Raw genomic sequence first — 16,628 nt, forward strand, 5'->3', positions numbered from 1 at the left:
GAGATAGATTCCAAGACGCGCTACAAATAGCCTTGTACAGTGGTGGTGCTTTTGGTTCTGCACAATTAGACCTGTAGCAAGTTGTTATAGATGTTTAGACAATTGTTAAAGCCTCCTGAATGGCTTTCATAAAGGGCATCCGGATAACCACCTTCACATGCTGCGAGGTTGACGGGGGGACTAGAGCACGTTTCCTGGACACTGCCAGTTCTCCCACATTACCCCAGCAATGGCACAGTGCACAACCTAAATTTCTGACAGCATCTCAAATTTAGGGGTGCATTTGACATTTTTATTCCACAGTCCATTTCATAATGTCCTAGCATGGACCAACTCCCTTGGCCAAAGGCCAGGCAACCTCCCCTACATGAAGCGAAGGCCCCTTTACAAGAGAAAACTCTTTGCACTTATCTATCTACCCAATTCCCATCTATCAATTGATTTTTAAATCCACAGACCACCAGGAATGTCTGTGAAAACCTAGTGTGGTCTAGGACTATGGGTAGAGAGCCACCAGCCAGGTTTTGTAGTTGTCTAAAGGACAAATGCTCAGAATCAGAAACTTTGGCATTCCTCAAGAGGGACCCTCTCAAGATGGCCTTTATGGTTTCTCCATTCTCAGCTTCCAGTATAGGGTTAAATATATAAACCCAGCAAAAATTTTGTCATTGGCTGCCATCCCCTTCCAGGCTACTGAGATGCAACACATTGACTTGACTCTAATCTCTGCACTGATGAAGTAGTAACTCCTGATTTACACCAGCATGAGAGAAGAATCACTTATGTTCGCTCAATAAGACTTTGGGTGTTGTGGACTAGAGTTGGAGCTCCCCGAAGAAACATTCCTTTGGGAATTCCTGATTTCTGAGGGGCTGCCAACTCCCCTTTCCTATTTCCCCTCACAAAGCTGAAAATTGATGGCTGGGTGGAGGAGAGATAGCTCTTTCGGGAGACACATGGCTAAAAATATTTTTCCAAATGGTTCTTGACACCTAGTCAGTAAATGGCAGCAAAACGTATACAGCTATAATCTCACATAGCCAGTGCATCTGAATAGACCTTGAACAATTTCAGCAGCTTTTTACACTTGCTGATTTTAGAAGAATTCTGACAAGATGTTCATCCACAAACTTAATCTGATTGAAGCGAGTTATTCCCAAAACAGGAAAGTGAGTTTTGTTTTTAATGCAACGCGTAAGTGGAGCTTTTAAGAGGTGACCCCTTTTGCTACAAATCATGCCAAACAATAAGCATCACAAGCGCTAGGTCAAAGGAAGAACTATCAGCATTCCAAATCACATTCTAATAGGTCAAACTGGGATGGAGGAAGAGGGAAGAAGTGCATCTAAATGTTTGGGCTTGTTCCTTAAAACATTCAGGTCCATGAAGGATTCAGCATTCAGAGGCGGGCTGTGCAGGTGTGATGCAAGAATCTTGTCATCAGCCAGGGTGCAACTGAAACTGAGAAAGGCACGAAGGTCAGGCTGCAAATTCTGTCCATCCAACTTTTCCCTTGTGCCTAGTTACTGAAGCATTTCTGTGCCACATTGCACCAGACTCTGAGTCACCTACCTGCAAGCAGGGCAAAGGTCAGCACAGAGCGATGGAGTGGCTGCTCCCAAGTTCCTGGGTTTTGGTTGGCTTGTGTTCTGCCCCGAATGCCATTTTAGAGATGTAGTCCCCTGGAGTTTAGCATGCCTGGGTGTCACCCACAACATGGCTTCTGCCTCCTAACATCCCTACCCGTCATGGTCGGACAGCAAGAAAAAACAAGTTAAGAGCTTCTGTAAAGTCTGGAGCATTCCACCATTTTGACCATTTGTTGTCCTGCCTCTAAAAAAGTGCTCCCGTCAGCCATTTAAAAGAAGTAAGCCCCACATGAAGGGGAAAGCTTAGCATTCAGAGAAAAGGAATACATGAGACGGAAAGCATTTGACTAAGCACTAACCACGTCATATCATCAACTTCATTAGCCTGTTCCTCCCCCCATAGCAGCTTATGAATTTGTGGGACTATTTTGGGACTAAAAATAATTTTGCTTTAGCGAAAAATAGAGGTTATTACGCAATTTCCACTTTTCTCTCCACCCTTCAAGTAATGTTCTATCTGATAGCCTCCTCTCAGAAGGGAAAAATGACAAATCCAATCCAAAATTCAACAGCCTGTGTTCTGTTCAGAAAGCACACAGTGTACTGTACAGCCCATAAAACTCCAAACAGCCTCCAGACACTTCTGCAATCGTCCTCCATCAAAACACTTTGTCTTGCATACAAAAATAAGATACAGTGCTGAACAGAATACAAAATCAGCCCATTACAGTACACGGAGGCTGCTACTTAGCAACAAGGGGGCTTTAAAGCTGTGATACTCTACAGGAAACAAAATCTGTCAAGCCTGTTGGGCAAATGATAAACATTAGCAGTATTAAAAAGCACAAAAGCCATGTAAATGGATTGCACGCAACATGGGGAGGAATTTAAAGAACCCATCTCGGGGTGAGGGGGAGGATGGTTTGATCATCAGCGTCACCCCAAATCTGGACGCCGAGTCTGGAGTATGTTTATGTCCTTTTCAGGAGGGAGGAAGGGGAGATTACAGAATGTTTTCTGATACCGCAGCCTATAGTGAACTTTCAGAACTTTCCCATCTTGCATGCATGATGAGAAACCGGAGAGAAAATGGGTTACAGTGTGATGATCACATATATTTAGCAGTATTAATGTAGACAGATGTGCATAAGATTTATTTGCTACAGAGCACACTATGGTGTAATGGGTCCCGGCATTACACTCTATGCATAATGCTTAGCAGAACACCTTGAATAACAAAAAGCATCCAAAAGAGGGGGAGGAGTAGTGATGGCTGCAAAATAAATGTATTTCATCAGGTAAAGGGGAAAAATACCCTGGCTCTGGATCAGCAGCAGGGACTAGGACTCCAGCCAAAACAGGAGCTAAAAAGAAAACCATATTCTTCCAGTCTCAGCTTAGACTCTTGAGGCAGAAAAGGAAGGCAGGGAGGGATTGGGGGAAATGAAATGTATTTTTCATCAGCCAGTGTATAATTTATAAACAGCATTAAACAGTTTGTTTTCTTTTTTTCCTCTCTCCTGTGTATGAGGGTTGGACAGCATTCAAGCCTGCATTAATTTCTGCTTTGGGTACAGTGTGTTCTTGGATGCACATCTGCGAATGATCATAAACTCTCTGGAATGCTGGCAGAACATCCAGACCTGCCGGCAAGCCGATGACATCACTCTGGGAATAAATTTGGGATGCCAGCCAAAATTCAAAAAAGGAGGGGGGAAAGGGTAGAGGAAGGGTGAACAATCTCCAAAGAATCTCAGCGCTGCCCTTTCTTCTTAACTTTGCATTGATGCGCACCCTGACTTCAGCAAACAATAATCTTTTTAAAAACCAGCGGAGTGGGAGGCAGCTTAATTCCAAGATGAACTATCTGCTCCATCTCAGATACTTCTGTAGCTCAACACTTAATAAGGAGAAGATAAGCGTGGAACATGAAGAGGGAGAAAAGTTTACATTTATTAGAGACAGGTAGCAAGTGAATTAACCACAGCTTTAGATCTTGGCTAGATAAAACCAGCCCACTAGGATACACAACGATTGTGGGACATGCTAGCAGAGAGGGGGAGGGCATGGGGGTTGGTGACTGCACAAGACAGCAGATGAAAGGAGATGGCTAGTGAACCGTGGGCATCTTCGCTCCACGCATTTTGCCACTGGTTGTGTTGCAGCCTTTCTGTAGCTAGGCCCCAGATTTCAGCTGTCAGGGTGCTCCTTTACTTTTGTCACATCAGCAGCTGAAGTCAGAAAGCCCGCATCACCTCGCCTTCCTGTCATGCAGATTATACATCAGGCGGAAGGAAGGAAGAGGCAACTTCTCGGCTTTGCAGAATCCTACGAGTGCTCAAGCAGTAGCAACCTGGGAGAAGAGGACCCCAAAATCTCATTCCAACTCCACACCACCCAGTTGCGCGTTGCAGGGACTGACGTCCCCTCATCTGCAAGGACTCTAACCCCCTGTCTGTCCCTAATGCCAATTCAACCATTCCCCACACCATAGCCAGGTCAACGTTTTTCTTACTGGCTAAAAACGCTGGACTCAGATTTTGGCTGCCCTTAAAAACAGGGGTGCAAGGTAAAAATTACCCCCTCTCCTCCAGGGGGGAAGAATCCCTGTGCTCTTTAAAGATGAGAGGCCATGGAATTTTAGTTCTGACTGTGACACTATATGCCACAAATGGGATTTAGTTCAGTAGGGCCAGGCTGTGGGCAGACTTGTCTTCCCCTCATGGAAATCAACAGACATCTGAGGCTTGCTCAGAGGTGAATGTCGGCTGCAGCTTAGCAGTCACTTCTAGCCACATAGCCCCAGACTGGCCATCTTTGTCTCCTCATCACAACTGTGTCATTAGCAGCAATCTGGCTGGAAATGTGACTCTCCACTACCCTGGGCCACATCACAGACAACAACCTGCTAAGCAGCACAATGGAATTAAGTCAACAAACAACACGGCCATGCTTAGGGCATTATGGTAAGATTGAGAATCTGCCAGCGAGGGGTTACAAAAACTTGAACAAACATCTGAGCATTCAAAACAATAATTAAAAACAAGGAATCACACCTTTGCAAGTGTTCCTTGGCATTGCCTATTTGGGACTGCATAGTGAATTAGAAAGTGTGTAGTTTTTTTCTCTCACACACAACACACACTTTACAATGAGTGCCTCCTGAAGCAATCCCTCATTTTAGTACATTGATAACTTTTTGAAACATTCCCCTTCTGAACTCACTAAGTCCATAACTGGTCTTTACATGGAGAAGTGTTTTGTCTGCGGGGGGGAGAAGAGGGGGAAGGAAATAGGGGTTCTGTTTGTACTCTCCTCATCTCCAATTCTGGACTGGGGGAGGGGAACCACTCTCATATATACAAAAGTTACAAGCACCAATAGCTGAAGCTGGAAGTATGGAATTTGCCATGGCCATCCTTCTCTGTAACAACTAGGCCTTGGTGTGGTTTGAAGAAAAAACTGAAGTCTACATTGAAGCCCAATGTTGGCGACTTGCTAACTGCAACGTGAGCATGCAGAGGTGTTTTGGATCAAGGCTATACACATTCATTTAAAAAAAAAAAAAGAGAGACACATATGTGCAGCTAGCATTTGTTGGTTCAGAGAACTCAAACTCTGCTCATTAAGTCAATGGAGCATGTAAACTGTATGTTACAAATAGCTTGAGGTTTTTCCTTTCCCGCCTCCTGCCCTCCTTTTCTTTTCCTGGGAGGAAAAGGATTTAAACTTCAACATTGCTTAAGACCCACCTCTAATTAAGACAGCAACCTTAACTCAACTCCATGGAACACATGTAAGGCTTTTCACTACTTTGCCCTTCATTAAATGTAAACCTAAATAAACTACATTTCTACCAGAATACCCTTAACACAGTATTAACAATAGGGTTTGCCCTGCAGTTTTGTAACCATCATAATTATGTTATACATACGTGCAATACTCATGCACGCACTATTCCATGAGAAACGCACCCCTAAATGGAGGGTGGCACTTTCCCAGACCATGTCCCCACTCGCTCGCTCTCTCTGCTTTTCACAATGTCACAACAGCCCCCATACATGTAAGTATTGTAGCGCTATTTGCCTGTTTTGCCACGTTCTGCAATACACCAATAGCATGCTATGGCCTATCCACTCATATAGGAATATAGGAGCCAAAGTCCCAAAGAGCTCTCAGGTCAGAAGAAAACCATATGCAAAGGGAGGAGGGACAGGGACAAAACTAGCATTAAAAAACAGAACAGTATCAAGCCATCCCCTGCACCCATTCTTGGCCACAAGTAGCAGGTGTCATAGCAGAGGTGGGTTTTGATATGGCAAGGACAATGGCTTTTAGACAGTTCTGGGATCCTCTAGGCTTAACTGCACAGCATAGGGGCTAGAATTCCCCCTGGTGTTTCATGGATGGAGCCATAACTAAGCCCAAGCACTTTTTAAAATTTATTTTTAGGAAGGCATTCCATGAGCCTATTAATAAGAGTAGGAAAATGGAATATATGACCCAACCTCAGAGACAAGACTGCGGCAAAAGACTGAAGAAAATGGATAGCTGGATTGAAAAGAAAGAAAAAGGTGACGACGTTAGACACAGCAGCCTTCATTTCTAATTCAAGTGTTTTCTTCTCCTTATATAAAAGTGATGACATGGGTCAAACACGTTCAAAACTGCCAACTCCAAGTGTTCAAAAATCATGTGATTTGCTTAAAAATCATGAGAAAAAAAACAACAACAACAACAACAACAGTTGGGTTCTGTTTGCCTTCTGGCGTTGGAATATTTAGGGATCACAGTTTCCAGCTTTTCTCCACAAATATGAGGGCTAGAAAACTTAAAAATAAACAAAGCCGAGCTTGTCAAGCAATCTAATTTCAGCAGCTGGAGCTTTAAGAAAGACCATCAAATATTGCAGGACTTGTGAAAACATCGGGAGAGGTGGCAACAATGCAAATTCACCCCCTTGCTCTTTCCTCGTTAAATAAAACAGGTAGAAACTGAACCAAGCACCAGAGAGTGAAGGCCAGATACTGGAGCTATGTCTATTTATAACAGCTGAGGATCTGGCCCCCCAGTCTCTCAGCTTCCCAGAAAGTTCTAGAAGTGGGAGAAAGAGAGGAAAAACTTTCTGCCTCAGGGCATTTCTCCTTTCCCATTGACTGGAAACCCCCCACAAAAAGATTTCCCCCAGCACATCATCGAAACGAACAGCGAGTTATGTGAAATAACATACAGTTCAATGCATGTTGTCTAAAATAAGCACTGATTTAGTGCTCATCCTTCCCCAAGCCCCACCCGCCATTACAGTGCAATATGACCTCGATAGGAGTCACAGAACCGGGACAGGCCAGAACAATCTCGTTAGTTAATTCATTAAGTTTATTGTTCGTTAATTAAACTTCTCTTTATCATCAGGTATCCCTCAAACATTTGATTAGTTGAACACATTCAAACAGAAATGAAAAAACTTCAATTAAACTGAACATTTACTACCCCCATAATCTAAGGCCTTTTGAGGAGCAGGGGGACCCCAAGTTGTAAGGGTCTCTTACAGGGCAAAATTCCAATTAAACAAATTGTCAGTTTGGACAGTGAAAATTGATTTAGGAGATTAATTTTAGTCTGCTAGTCATTGAAAATATGAACTCATGTTGTGGATCCAATGCAACCTCATTTCATGGGGGTCGGGGTGGGGGGGAAAAAGGAAAATACGAGGCGCAAAGGTCTCATGTTTTAATAAATAACAGTGCTGGAATTTAATGTGGCTGTTTTCAAGCGTTCAAACCGCTCCTTCTGCCTCCCTCCCCACTCCGATTTCATCCAACCCCAGACAGATTAGAAAAAAAATTAATCTTGTATGATGACAAACTTGGCTCAACGTTCACTGTACATACTGTACCCACAAGGCTGGCAGCCAGCCAGCAACTGGCACGAGGCCAAAACGACAACAACAAACACAGGCAGCGCAAGCCAAAAAAGGAAGGGGGAGGGAGGAGGAGAAGGAGGGGGAAGGGAATACACAGCTGAGACGCTAAGTGCAGTCCATGTGGCCTGCCACAATGCCAGGCATTAACCAGGGCCTCAGAGGCGGCAAGCGACGCACCCTCCCCGGACAGTGTATATTCATCACCAGGCAGCTGGCAACATTGCCTAGAGCACTGCAAGTGCGACCGGGATTCGCTCCGTTGGCCTCAGGGAATCTACACCTGATTGTAACACCGGTCAGAATCCGGCCCAATTAAAATGGCATCAAGTCAGAGGATCCAATCCTGCAAATACTTACTGCTGAGGGCAAGTTGCCTACTCCTGAGAATAAGGACCATGCTGAGTTAAGTGAGTGCAGGATCAGGCCTTGAAGGCAGAAATAAAATGGGGCCATTTTCTTTTCACTGATTTTTATCTAGTATTTTTTAGAACAAAATCGGTAACCAGACTCTCTTTATAAAGCCAGTCACAGCTGACTCTCCGATATAAATGAAGGGACACTAGCCTGGGTACAGGAAACACAGAAGAAAGAAGCAGCGTTAAAAATCCAACAGCAATAACTCTAAGAGGTGGAGTGTCAAGGAAATACAGCTAAACAGCAGCTGGATTCATGTCCATTTGGAAAGCTCAACTCCTGCTTGTGGGAGGATCCAGGCCTGGCAGAGAGCCTAACACACTGACTACTATCACCACCACGCACCAGAGTCAGCCTTGGGTGACAAGAGAGGTTGGAGCGGAGGAACAGTGAACAGATCTTCGCTCGGTCTCCTCAGTGCTTAGCACATTACCGCAATACCATTCAATATTTGTGCCAGGTTACTGTGCAGGGGGGTTCTGTGGTGCATTGGTATTCCAGAGACCATTCATGCACTTGACACCGAGTGTTGAGGAGAGGCCCATAAGTAAAAGGGGCAGAGGTGCTAGAGGAAGGGAGCAAGGTGAATTGTCAGAGATCTAGGAAGAAACCTGCTTAGCAGCTGCATGATTCCTGGCTCCAGTCTCTGTCATCTATCTCCCAACAGCACCACGCCCTCAATCCATGCCCTTCTCAGGGGAGGTACTAAGTTGCACCCAACACCTCCTCACAGGACAGCTGGAAGTTCAGCTAACTTAGGGCCAGGCTCTCAAAGCTGGGACTCAGAGGTGTGAGCTCTTACTGGGTCAGCAGAATTTCTTTCAGAGACTAGAACAGTCCCAAACAACCCTCCAGACTTGGGTGGCTTGGATACAATGGAACCAGATCATCCCTCATTTTCACAGCGGGAAAATCCAGCCCTCCTCAACCAACCATTCTCACCATGTGCACAGTGAATCCTCTTGTGGAGTCTAGCTGCCCGCCCTTCATCAACACAGAGCAATGGGGAAAGCCAAGCGCAACACGGCTTAGCTCTGTGCAAACCCCTACATGACCAGACCTGTGAGGGTACCTCACACAGGACCTGCTTCCCCTATTCCAGCCACATGCCTCCCCCATAAGCAATGGCTGCCAATTATGCCATGTTGCTGGATAGTTCTGTGCTATGGAGAAGAGACGCTTGGAGACAATTCTGAGATCTTCTCAAACTCAGTTCACTGGTGACTTATACCAGCTTTGAAATCATGCCCAAGTGCTTGCTGTCTTACTCCCCATGTGCCATGCAGCCCTCTTCCCTCTCTGAGTCTAATTTCTCATGAATCAAGATTAAAAGAAATATATCAGTCAATACCCAGGACCAAGCACACACTGCAGAAAAAAACCCTGAGGAATAAGAGAGACACATTGCGTGCTCATCCTCCACAGAAAACAATTTGTGAAGCATTTGAAAAAACTGATTGTATTTACTGTGCACCATCTCTTTATTGGTGGCTTATCCCACTTATGTTTGCATGTCTGTGGTCAGATGATTGTGTTTTTTCTAGGCCTGTCAGGACCTCTAGAGTCCATGTGCTGCTGGTGTATATTAGAGGAGATTTAGTGAGCCATGATAAACCATCCAGGGATCATCTGCTAGGAGATGTGTGTGCTTCGGTGCCCACGAATAGCAGAAGCAGCTCTCAGTGCTTAATGAACAAGGACGGTGGCAGCACTTCCCCGAGATGCAGGAACATGAGTTAGAGAATTATCCTGTATCTGGTCTCTCATACTTGTTACCATTCACTATTAAAGCACTGGTGGGGATAACACCACTTAGCATTTTATGGAGGTAGGTGAGTAAGTGTTAATTATCACCATTTTACAGGTGGGGAAACTGACCATTTCTTCTGTGTTTGTACAGTGCCTAGCACAATGAGGGCCTGGTCAATGACTAGGGCTCCTAGGCTCTAAGATAAAACAAACAAACAGAAGGTGCACTGACTTGCCAAGGCCACATAGGGAGGACATAGCAGAGGAAGGATTAGAACTCACAGCCTTCTCATTCCCCACCCTGTGCTTATTCCTACAGACCATGTGGCAGAAAGTTCTACAATGATGCTAGCATCCTTCCAAAATTACTCCAAATGTGCAGCCTTGTAAACTCATGTGGACCCTTAGGGTGTGTCGACACTGCAAAAAATACCCAGAGCAGCATCTCAAAGCCCAGTTACTTGCATTACACGACTAAAAATAGCAATATAGGTGTTCACACTCTGGCAAAGACCCTCTCCCTCATTGGGTTTCAGAGCCCAGGCTCCAGCCTGAGCAGCAATGTCTACACTGCTATTTTTAGCTCCCTATCACAAGCCCTGTGAGCTTGAGTCAGTTGACACAGGCTCAGACTCACTGCTGCAGGGATGGGCTTTTTAGTAGCGTTGCAGTTATGTCTATCTTGCACACTAAGCCTAGGTCTGCAGGACCTGGCTGGTGGACTCGGTGTTTCCAAGCCTGCACTTGTGCGTCTGTAAACTTGGCTTTACGATTGCTGGAGCCAGGTCTCAGAGCTGTACTAATATATCCATACCGCACTACAGAGACCTTCTGACTCAGGACTGCAACTTGACCTGCGTCCAGACCTGCAAAATGACAGCTTGGACCCGAATCACAGTGGGACGTGGGCTCTGACCCAACTCCCTAGCAGTATTGCAGGGCCTCAGTCCTGAGTGTTTGCTGACCCGACTCAGACTAATGTGTGTGTGTGGATGGAAGTGTGGGGCTTGAGTGCAAATCTGAGTGCGTGCCCAGGCTTAGTGAGCAGTGTGAACATACCCTAAGTGATTTACCCTTGAATGAATGCGACATGGATTTGTACATACACTTTACCTTTGAGCAAATGGATCCAGTGGCTGCTTGCATTTTTTTTTTTAAATACAAAAACTAATTGCATACGGGGTTGTATGCCCAATAGGAATTTCAAACTAAATTAACTTGCAAAACACAACGTCTTCTCACTAGTTTAGCATACCAACCTTTCTATATCCATTTAATTAAAGGGCTTGCATAATTTGAACCCAATAGTTAGATTCATTAGACGGAGTGCCTAATTCTGCAACAGTTTTGCTAATGAAACTGTAGTGGGTGCCTGTAAGTGGCAAATACAGTATTCACACACACACGGAGGAAAACCACTCCAATATGATGGCCGAAGTGGATGGAGGCAATCGAATAGCACTCAGTCATGTAGTAGTCCAAGTTTGTTATGCCAGACTGCTGAGGACCTGCAAATATTTCCCCAGTTAAAGAGCTGAAAACAAAAAAAAAAAGGGAATATATTCATAATTTACCATTCTAAAATGGTTAAAATACCCACCCCCACCCTACACACATGCACAGTCTTAAAGTTTGTCTGGGACTTTCAATGAATTTGGGTTAGTATGACAGAAGCAGCATTCGTCTCATGGAGCATCAATGTCTCTAAACCTACCTGAGTGAGCCAGTAAGTGCATTCGGAGCCGCAAGCTATCCAAGAATCGTTTCCCACACAACTCACATCCATAAGTCTTCATACCACTGTGCAGCTTCCTAAGGAAAAACAGAGACGGATTAGTCCTCTTGCTTGTTTGGGGGGGAAGGGAAAAAGTTTTTATTTAAAATGTTAACACTGAGACCTTTTGAATATTTCATGAAATCTACACATTACCCATGAATTTTCTCATTAGCTCGGCAGGAACGCAAATCACAGACACTTCTTCTATATAAATCTAGACAGCCGTAGGGACACAAGTAAAAATGAGACTTCTGCTGGCCAGCAGCAATGAGGAGGCTCACCCAGAATATTCAAAGATCGAGGCCTACTCAGCTACAGAGGCTGCTAGAAGGGAAGTCATTTCTTGGGTGTCCTTTGAGCAAAGGGAAAAAAGAGAGCTGCTTTAACTGGGGAGCATGTGAGAAGTCTGCTTGAATCTTCTCCCCAAAGCCTGATTTGGTGAAGTTCAGAAAGTTTCAGGTCTTGCATGTTAGGAAGAAGGATCCTGTAGGATCCTTGCCCTAACTCAGGGGTCGCCAACACGGTGACCGCAGGCACTATGGCGCCTGAAGGGGCATCTAAATGCGCCCACGTCCTGGCCGGAGGTCGAGCATCCGCCGAAATGCCACCAAAATTCAGCAGCATTTCGGCGGCGATGCCTCTCGATGACGCCGCTTGATGACGTTGCTTGTCAGTGGCAAGCGGCATCATCGAGAGGTGGCACCACCAAAATGCCGCCAAAATTCAGTGGCATTTCGGCGGATGCTGACGGCCACCATGGTCTTTCGTCTGGCACCCACCAGACGAAAAGGTTGGGGACCACTGCCCTAACCGGTTTGTTTACAAAGCACCTATCCTACCTGCCTTTGTCCAGAAACAGAAACTCTGCAAGCAAACCCCAGCGACACCATGCAGTAATTAAAGCTTAATGAGAAAGATTACTCTTGTGAAATTTCGAGAGAGACTTCAAGTCCCTTTGGTAATAAAGGGATCAGAACTCTTAGTAGGATTGCCAACTTTCTAATCGCACAAAGCCGAACACCCTTGCCTCATCCCCTACCCCACCCCTTCCCCAAGGCCCTGTTCCTTCTCTGAGACTCTGCTCACTCCATCCCTCCTCCCCCCTGCCCTCATTCACTTGCTTATTTTTACCAGGCTGGGGCAGGGGTTGGGGTGCAGAAGAGAGCTAATGGGACCAGAAATGAGGGGTTCAGCATGTATGGGGGGGGCTTCCGGGCTGGGGCAGGAGATTTGGGTGTGGGGGGAAGGGGTCCAGGTTGGAGTGCGAGCTCTGAGGTGGGGCAGAGGATGACAGGCTTGGGGTGCAGGAGGGGGCTCAGAACTGAGGCAGGGGGTTATGGCACGAGGATGGGGGCGTGAGGACAGGCTCCGTACTGCACTTACTTTAGGGAGCTCCTGGAAGTAGTAACATGTCCCTCGGCTCCTAGGCATAGGGGCAGCCAGGCAGCTTTGTGGTGTGTGCACCGCCCTTACCCACAGGCACCTCCCCCACAGTTCCCATTGGCAGTGATTCCTGGCCAATGGGAGCTGCGGAGCCAGTGCTCAGGGAAGCGCTGGGGCAGTTCATGGAGGCCCTATGGCCGCCCTTATGCCTAGGGCCTGCAGAGACATGTCACTGCTTCCTGGGAGCTGTGTGGAGCCAAGTGGGGAGCCTTCCAACCCCATGCCACCTGGACTTTTAATGCCAGGGTCGCTTTTCGACTGGGTGTTCTGGTTGAAAACTGGACACCTGGCAACCCTGAAGAGATTAAAAGCTAGAGATGCGCCCATCCCTACAAATACTTCAAGAAGATCATCAGTGCTATCCTTTCCATTGAGGGGAAAACGTTATGATACGTACATCGATTATGTGTGTTCATGCATCTCACACCAACTGGAACAAGGGCAGCAACAGACTAGCACTAGCTGAAGCAGCAGAGCTCAGAAGCAGATTAGAACAGTGGTCACTCTGGAAAACAAACAGCAGGAACTCCATTGCCCTAATACTGCTCGCTACGGCAGTAGCGGAGTCCATGTTGGGGGACAAGAGATAGGCTGCAAGGTCCCTGCTGAGAAATGCCACCCAGATGTTGCTGGATGTTTGGAGTGCTGATGAAGTGGAACCACAACTCACTCTTCCAGCTAAATACTGAGCACTAAGGACACTCCACAAATCTCCAGGCTAAGTACCAAAGGGAAAGAGGAGGATGGAAAGAATAAAATCATCAAACCTCTCTCACTAATGCTTCTCCCAAGAGCAGTACAGATGGGACAGAATCCTTGGTCCCAAGATGGGCATCCTTAACTCCTATTATCTCAGTAGGAGCAAAGAGAGGGTGCTACGTCTGTTGCAAGTTCACCCCCGAAAGAGAACAAAGCTATGTCTGTTCCCAGAATGAAGCAGCAGATGCACGATGCAGAGTTTCTTTTTAGTATTTTTACCATTCAAATTTGCTTAAATGTAGTCAACAGGTTTAATGACAAGTGGCACTAAACAAGGCTCTCCTTCACTCCTTGCTCAGAATCTGAATAGAAAGGTGGGCATTACAGGGGAAAAAGTAGGGAATATTTAGGGCACTAAAATCCTTACATATATTTCACTTAATTGGATTCCCCCTGTTGAGCTCAGATTGAAGAGTCTGGGGAAATGGGTAGTGCATCAAGGCAGAGAAGAAAGCACGATCCAGCTCAGAACCCAAACCATTCCTTGCTGGAAGGACGTTCATTCTTCTTCATAAAGCAACGACCCCATTCAAGAGCAATTCAATAGGTCCCAGTGCATTCTACTAGATTAAGTAATATTTACAGGGCCGCTCAGAGGATTCAGGAGGCCTGGGGCAAAGCAATTTCAGGGGCCCCTTCCATGAAAAAAGTTGCAATATTATAGAATACTATATTCTCATGGGGGCCCCGTGTGGCCTGGGGCAAATTGCCCCACTTGTCTCCCCCTCTGGGCGGCCCTGAATATTTAGCGGACACTGCTTGTGAAGATCTGGACAGCAGCGTTGCCCAAGCCAGAAAAAAATTAAGTAATCATTAAAATGCAAGTGATATGTCAAAGGCACATGCTCCCTGGCAGCACACGAATGCACTAAACTCAGAAGTCTATGGACAATCATGACCCTGAGAAGAGACTCTAAGTATCCTAGCAAACAGGAGCCTTCTTTCCACTCCTCATCTCATGCTGCTATAGCCACAGAATTCTTTCAAGCGCAGTTTTCTGTTGTTCACTCACCCCCAATCCATCTGTTCCTCCACCCTCTTGTAAGGCCAATTATTGCTCAAATCCAAAGTCTCACGCACATTGACATTGCAAGGCAAAGTTCCAAAGTTAACTCACGATCATCTACTGTTGAGCCAATTAAACTCAGAAACATTAAACAGAAAACATGGTAAATGAACTCTTTTCTATGTCTACTTCAGAGTGTCAATGATAAATGTATTGCTTAGAAGCAACCCGTGCTTTGTAGTTGACACAAGCATTGAAAAACTACCAAGCCAAGTTTGCTACATTTTCCTAAGAGAGATGCACACCAATTTATTGTAATCTTTTCATACAGATGGAAGTAGAAAAGTCTAACAAAAACACATGCAGGTTTCAAAATGAGATCCTATAAAAAAAGTTTTTGCTGATGTTTTCATCAGCCTTCTAATCACATCCACTATTTATCATCACTTTGTTACAAGACAAACATGTTTTACTGCATTGGTGCCAAATATAAACTACAAACTCTAGATAATATTTAGTCTTGCCACGAGTGCAAGGGATTGGACTAGATGATCTCTCGAGGTTCCTTTCAGTCCTTGGATTCTATGAAACAGTTCTGTGCAGAACTGGGCAGGGTATACGTATCCCTGAAAGCAGGGATCCATTGACACTTTTCTTAGCCATCCAGCATCAGAAGACCCTTAAACTAATGGCTGGACCCTAGTACCAAGCCACAAATTATGGACAATTAGGAGTCTGGTGGCACCTTAAAGATTAACAGATTTATTTGGGCCTAAGCTTTCGTGGGTAAAATACCATTTCTTCAGCTTATGCCCAAATAAATCTGTTAATCTCTAAAGTGCCACCAGACTCCTCACTGTTTTTGTGGATACAGACTAACGTGGCTACCCCTCTGATACTTCATTATGGACAACGGTTATCTTTACTGAGGATGAAGTTCAACTTTCCTCCAGTCATCCTTTGGCTAAATCTTCCAGCACACTTTAAACTAAAAGTAAACTGAAGTTAATTTTGTGCTGGTGAAAGAGTAACTGATCACCATTTCTAGAGACAAGAATCCCATGTCTACCAACAGAACTGACATGCCAGAGGCACCTGCCATGCAAGCTGCCCTCCCCAATATGCAGCTTAACCTGGGCAGACCGGAAGATGATACTGTAAGTTCAGAGACTCAATTCAGCCCTCAGCCTTTATGTTAAAAACTTCCAGGGACTGGAAAGAGAGCCATCAACTCATTAGGTTAAATGTTATAGGAATGGCTTTTTGGTTTTTGCCATATTCACCAATCTGAATTCAGAAGCCCTAATGGAGGAAGATTCCATACCCTATTACCAGTTTCCTTGGCAACTGGCAACCATTGAAACAGCTTGTGCCATTACAATTAAGTTGAACAGCAAGTAAAAATAAAGCTGTGACCAGTTAGCCTCTCTTGATTCTGATGAGAGGCTGATAATGGAGCAAACCCATTATAAATTATCTTTGTGATGGGGACAATGTAATGTGTAAAAATATGGCTTTGTCGAGAGGTGTTAATTCTTGATCAAATAATGTTTGGTTCTGCTGGTATTTGAGCCTGGATACTAAAGGACTCTTTAGAGAAGTTCTCTTTAGAACAGGATCAACAGGAAAATAAACTAATTAGCCAATTTACTTTTGAGTGAAAAATATTTAAAATAGTTCCCCTTTAAGGAATTTAGCACCCTGTATCAGTACATTGTTTTGTCCCAAATGATCTTGAGAATAAACACAAACTCTTCAAACTTCTCAACATTAAAAACATACTAAAATCATGTGCATTGGCTGCATTTGACGATCTTCATTTTAGAATGAATAGTCATTTTTTTGGGAGGCTGTTCTAGTTGACAAGTTTTTTGAACTAGGCTCACAAACGTTCTTCTCCATAGAAGTCAATGAAGAACGGCCCTTTTCCCAGATGTCTACCATCTTTTATTCCAATTGGGACTGAAT

At 45.0% G+C, this 16,628-nt stretch overlaps 1 protein-coding gene across 3 annotated transcripts in view; it reads right to left on the reverse strand.

Annotated features, from left to right (window-relative positions):
* Nucleotides 1–16,628, reverse strand: part of ZBTB16 (zinc finger and BTB domain containing 16) — a 177,171-nt gene that overhangs the window by 81,945 nt on the left and 78,598 nt on the right. For all 3 annotated transcript variants that reach the window (XM_032796119.2, XM_032796120.2, XM_075073466.1), the window contains exon 3: nt 11,390–11,487. In XM_032796119.2, the coding sequence (XP_032652010.1) occupies nt 11,390–11,487 (98 nt within the window). The remainder of the gene's footprint in view (nt 1–11,389; nt 11,488–16,628) is intronic.

The sequence above is a fragment of the Chelonoidis abingdonii genome, chromosome 18 (genome assembly GCF_003597395.2).
Source record: "Chelonoidis abingdonii isolate Lonesome George chromosome 18, CheloAbing_2.0, whole genome shotgun sequence".
Lineage (NCBI taxonomy): Eukaryota > Metazoa > Chordata > Testudines > Testudinidae > Chelonoidis > Chelonoidis abingdonii.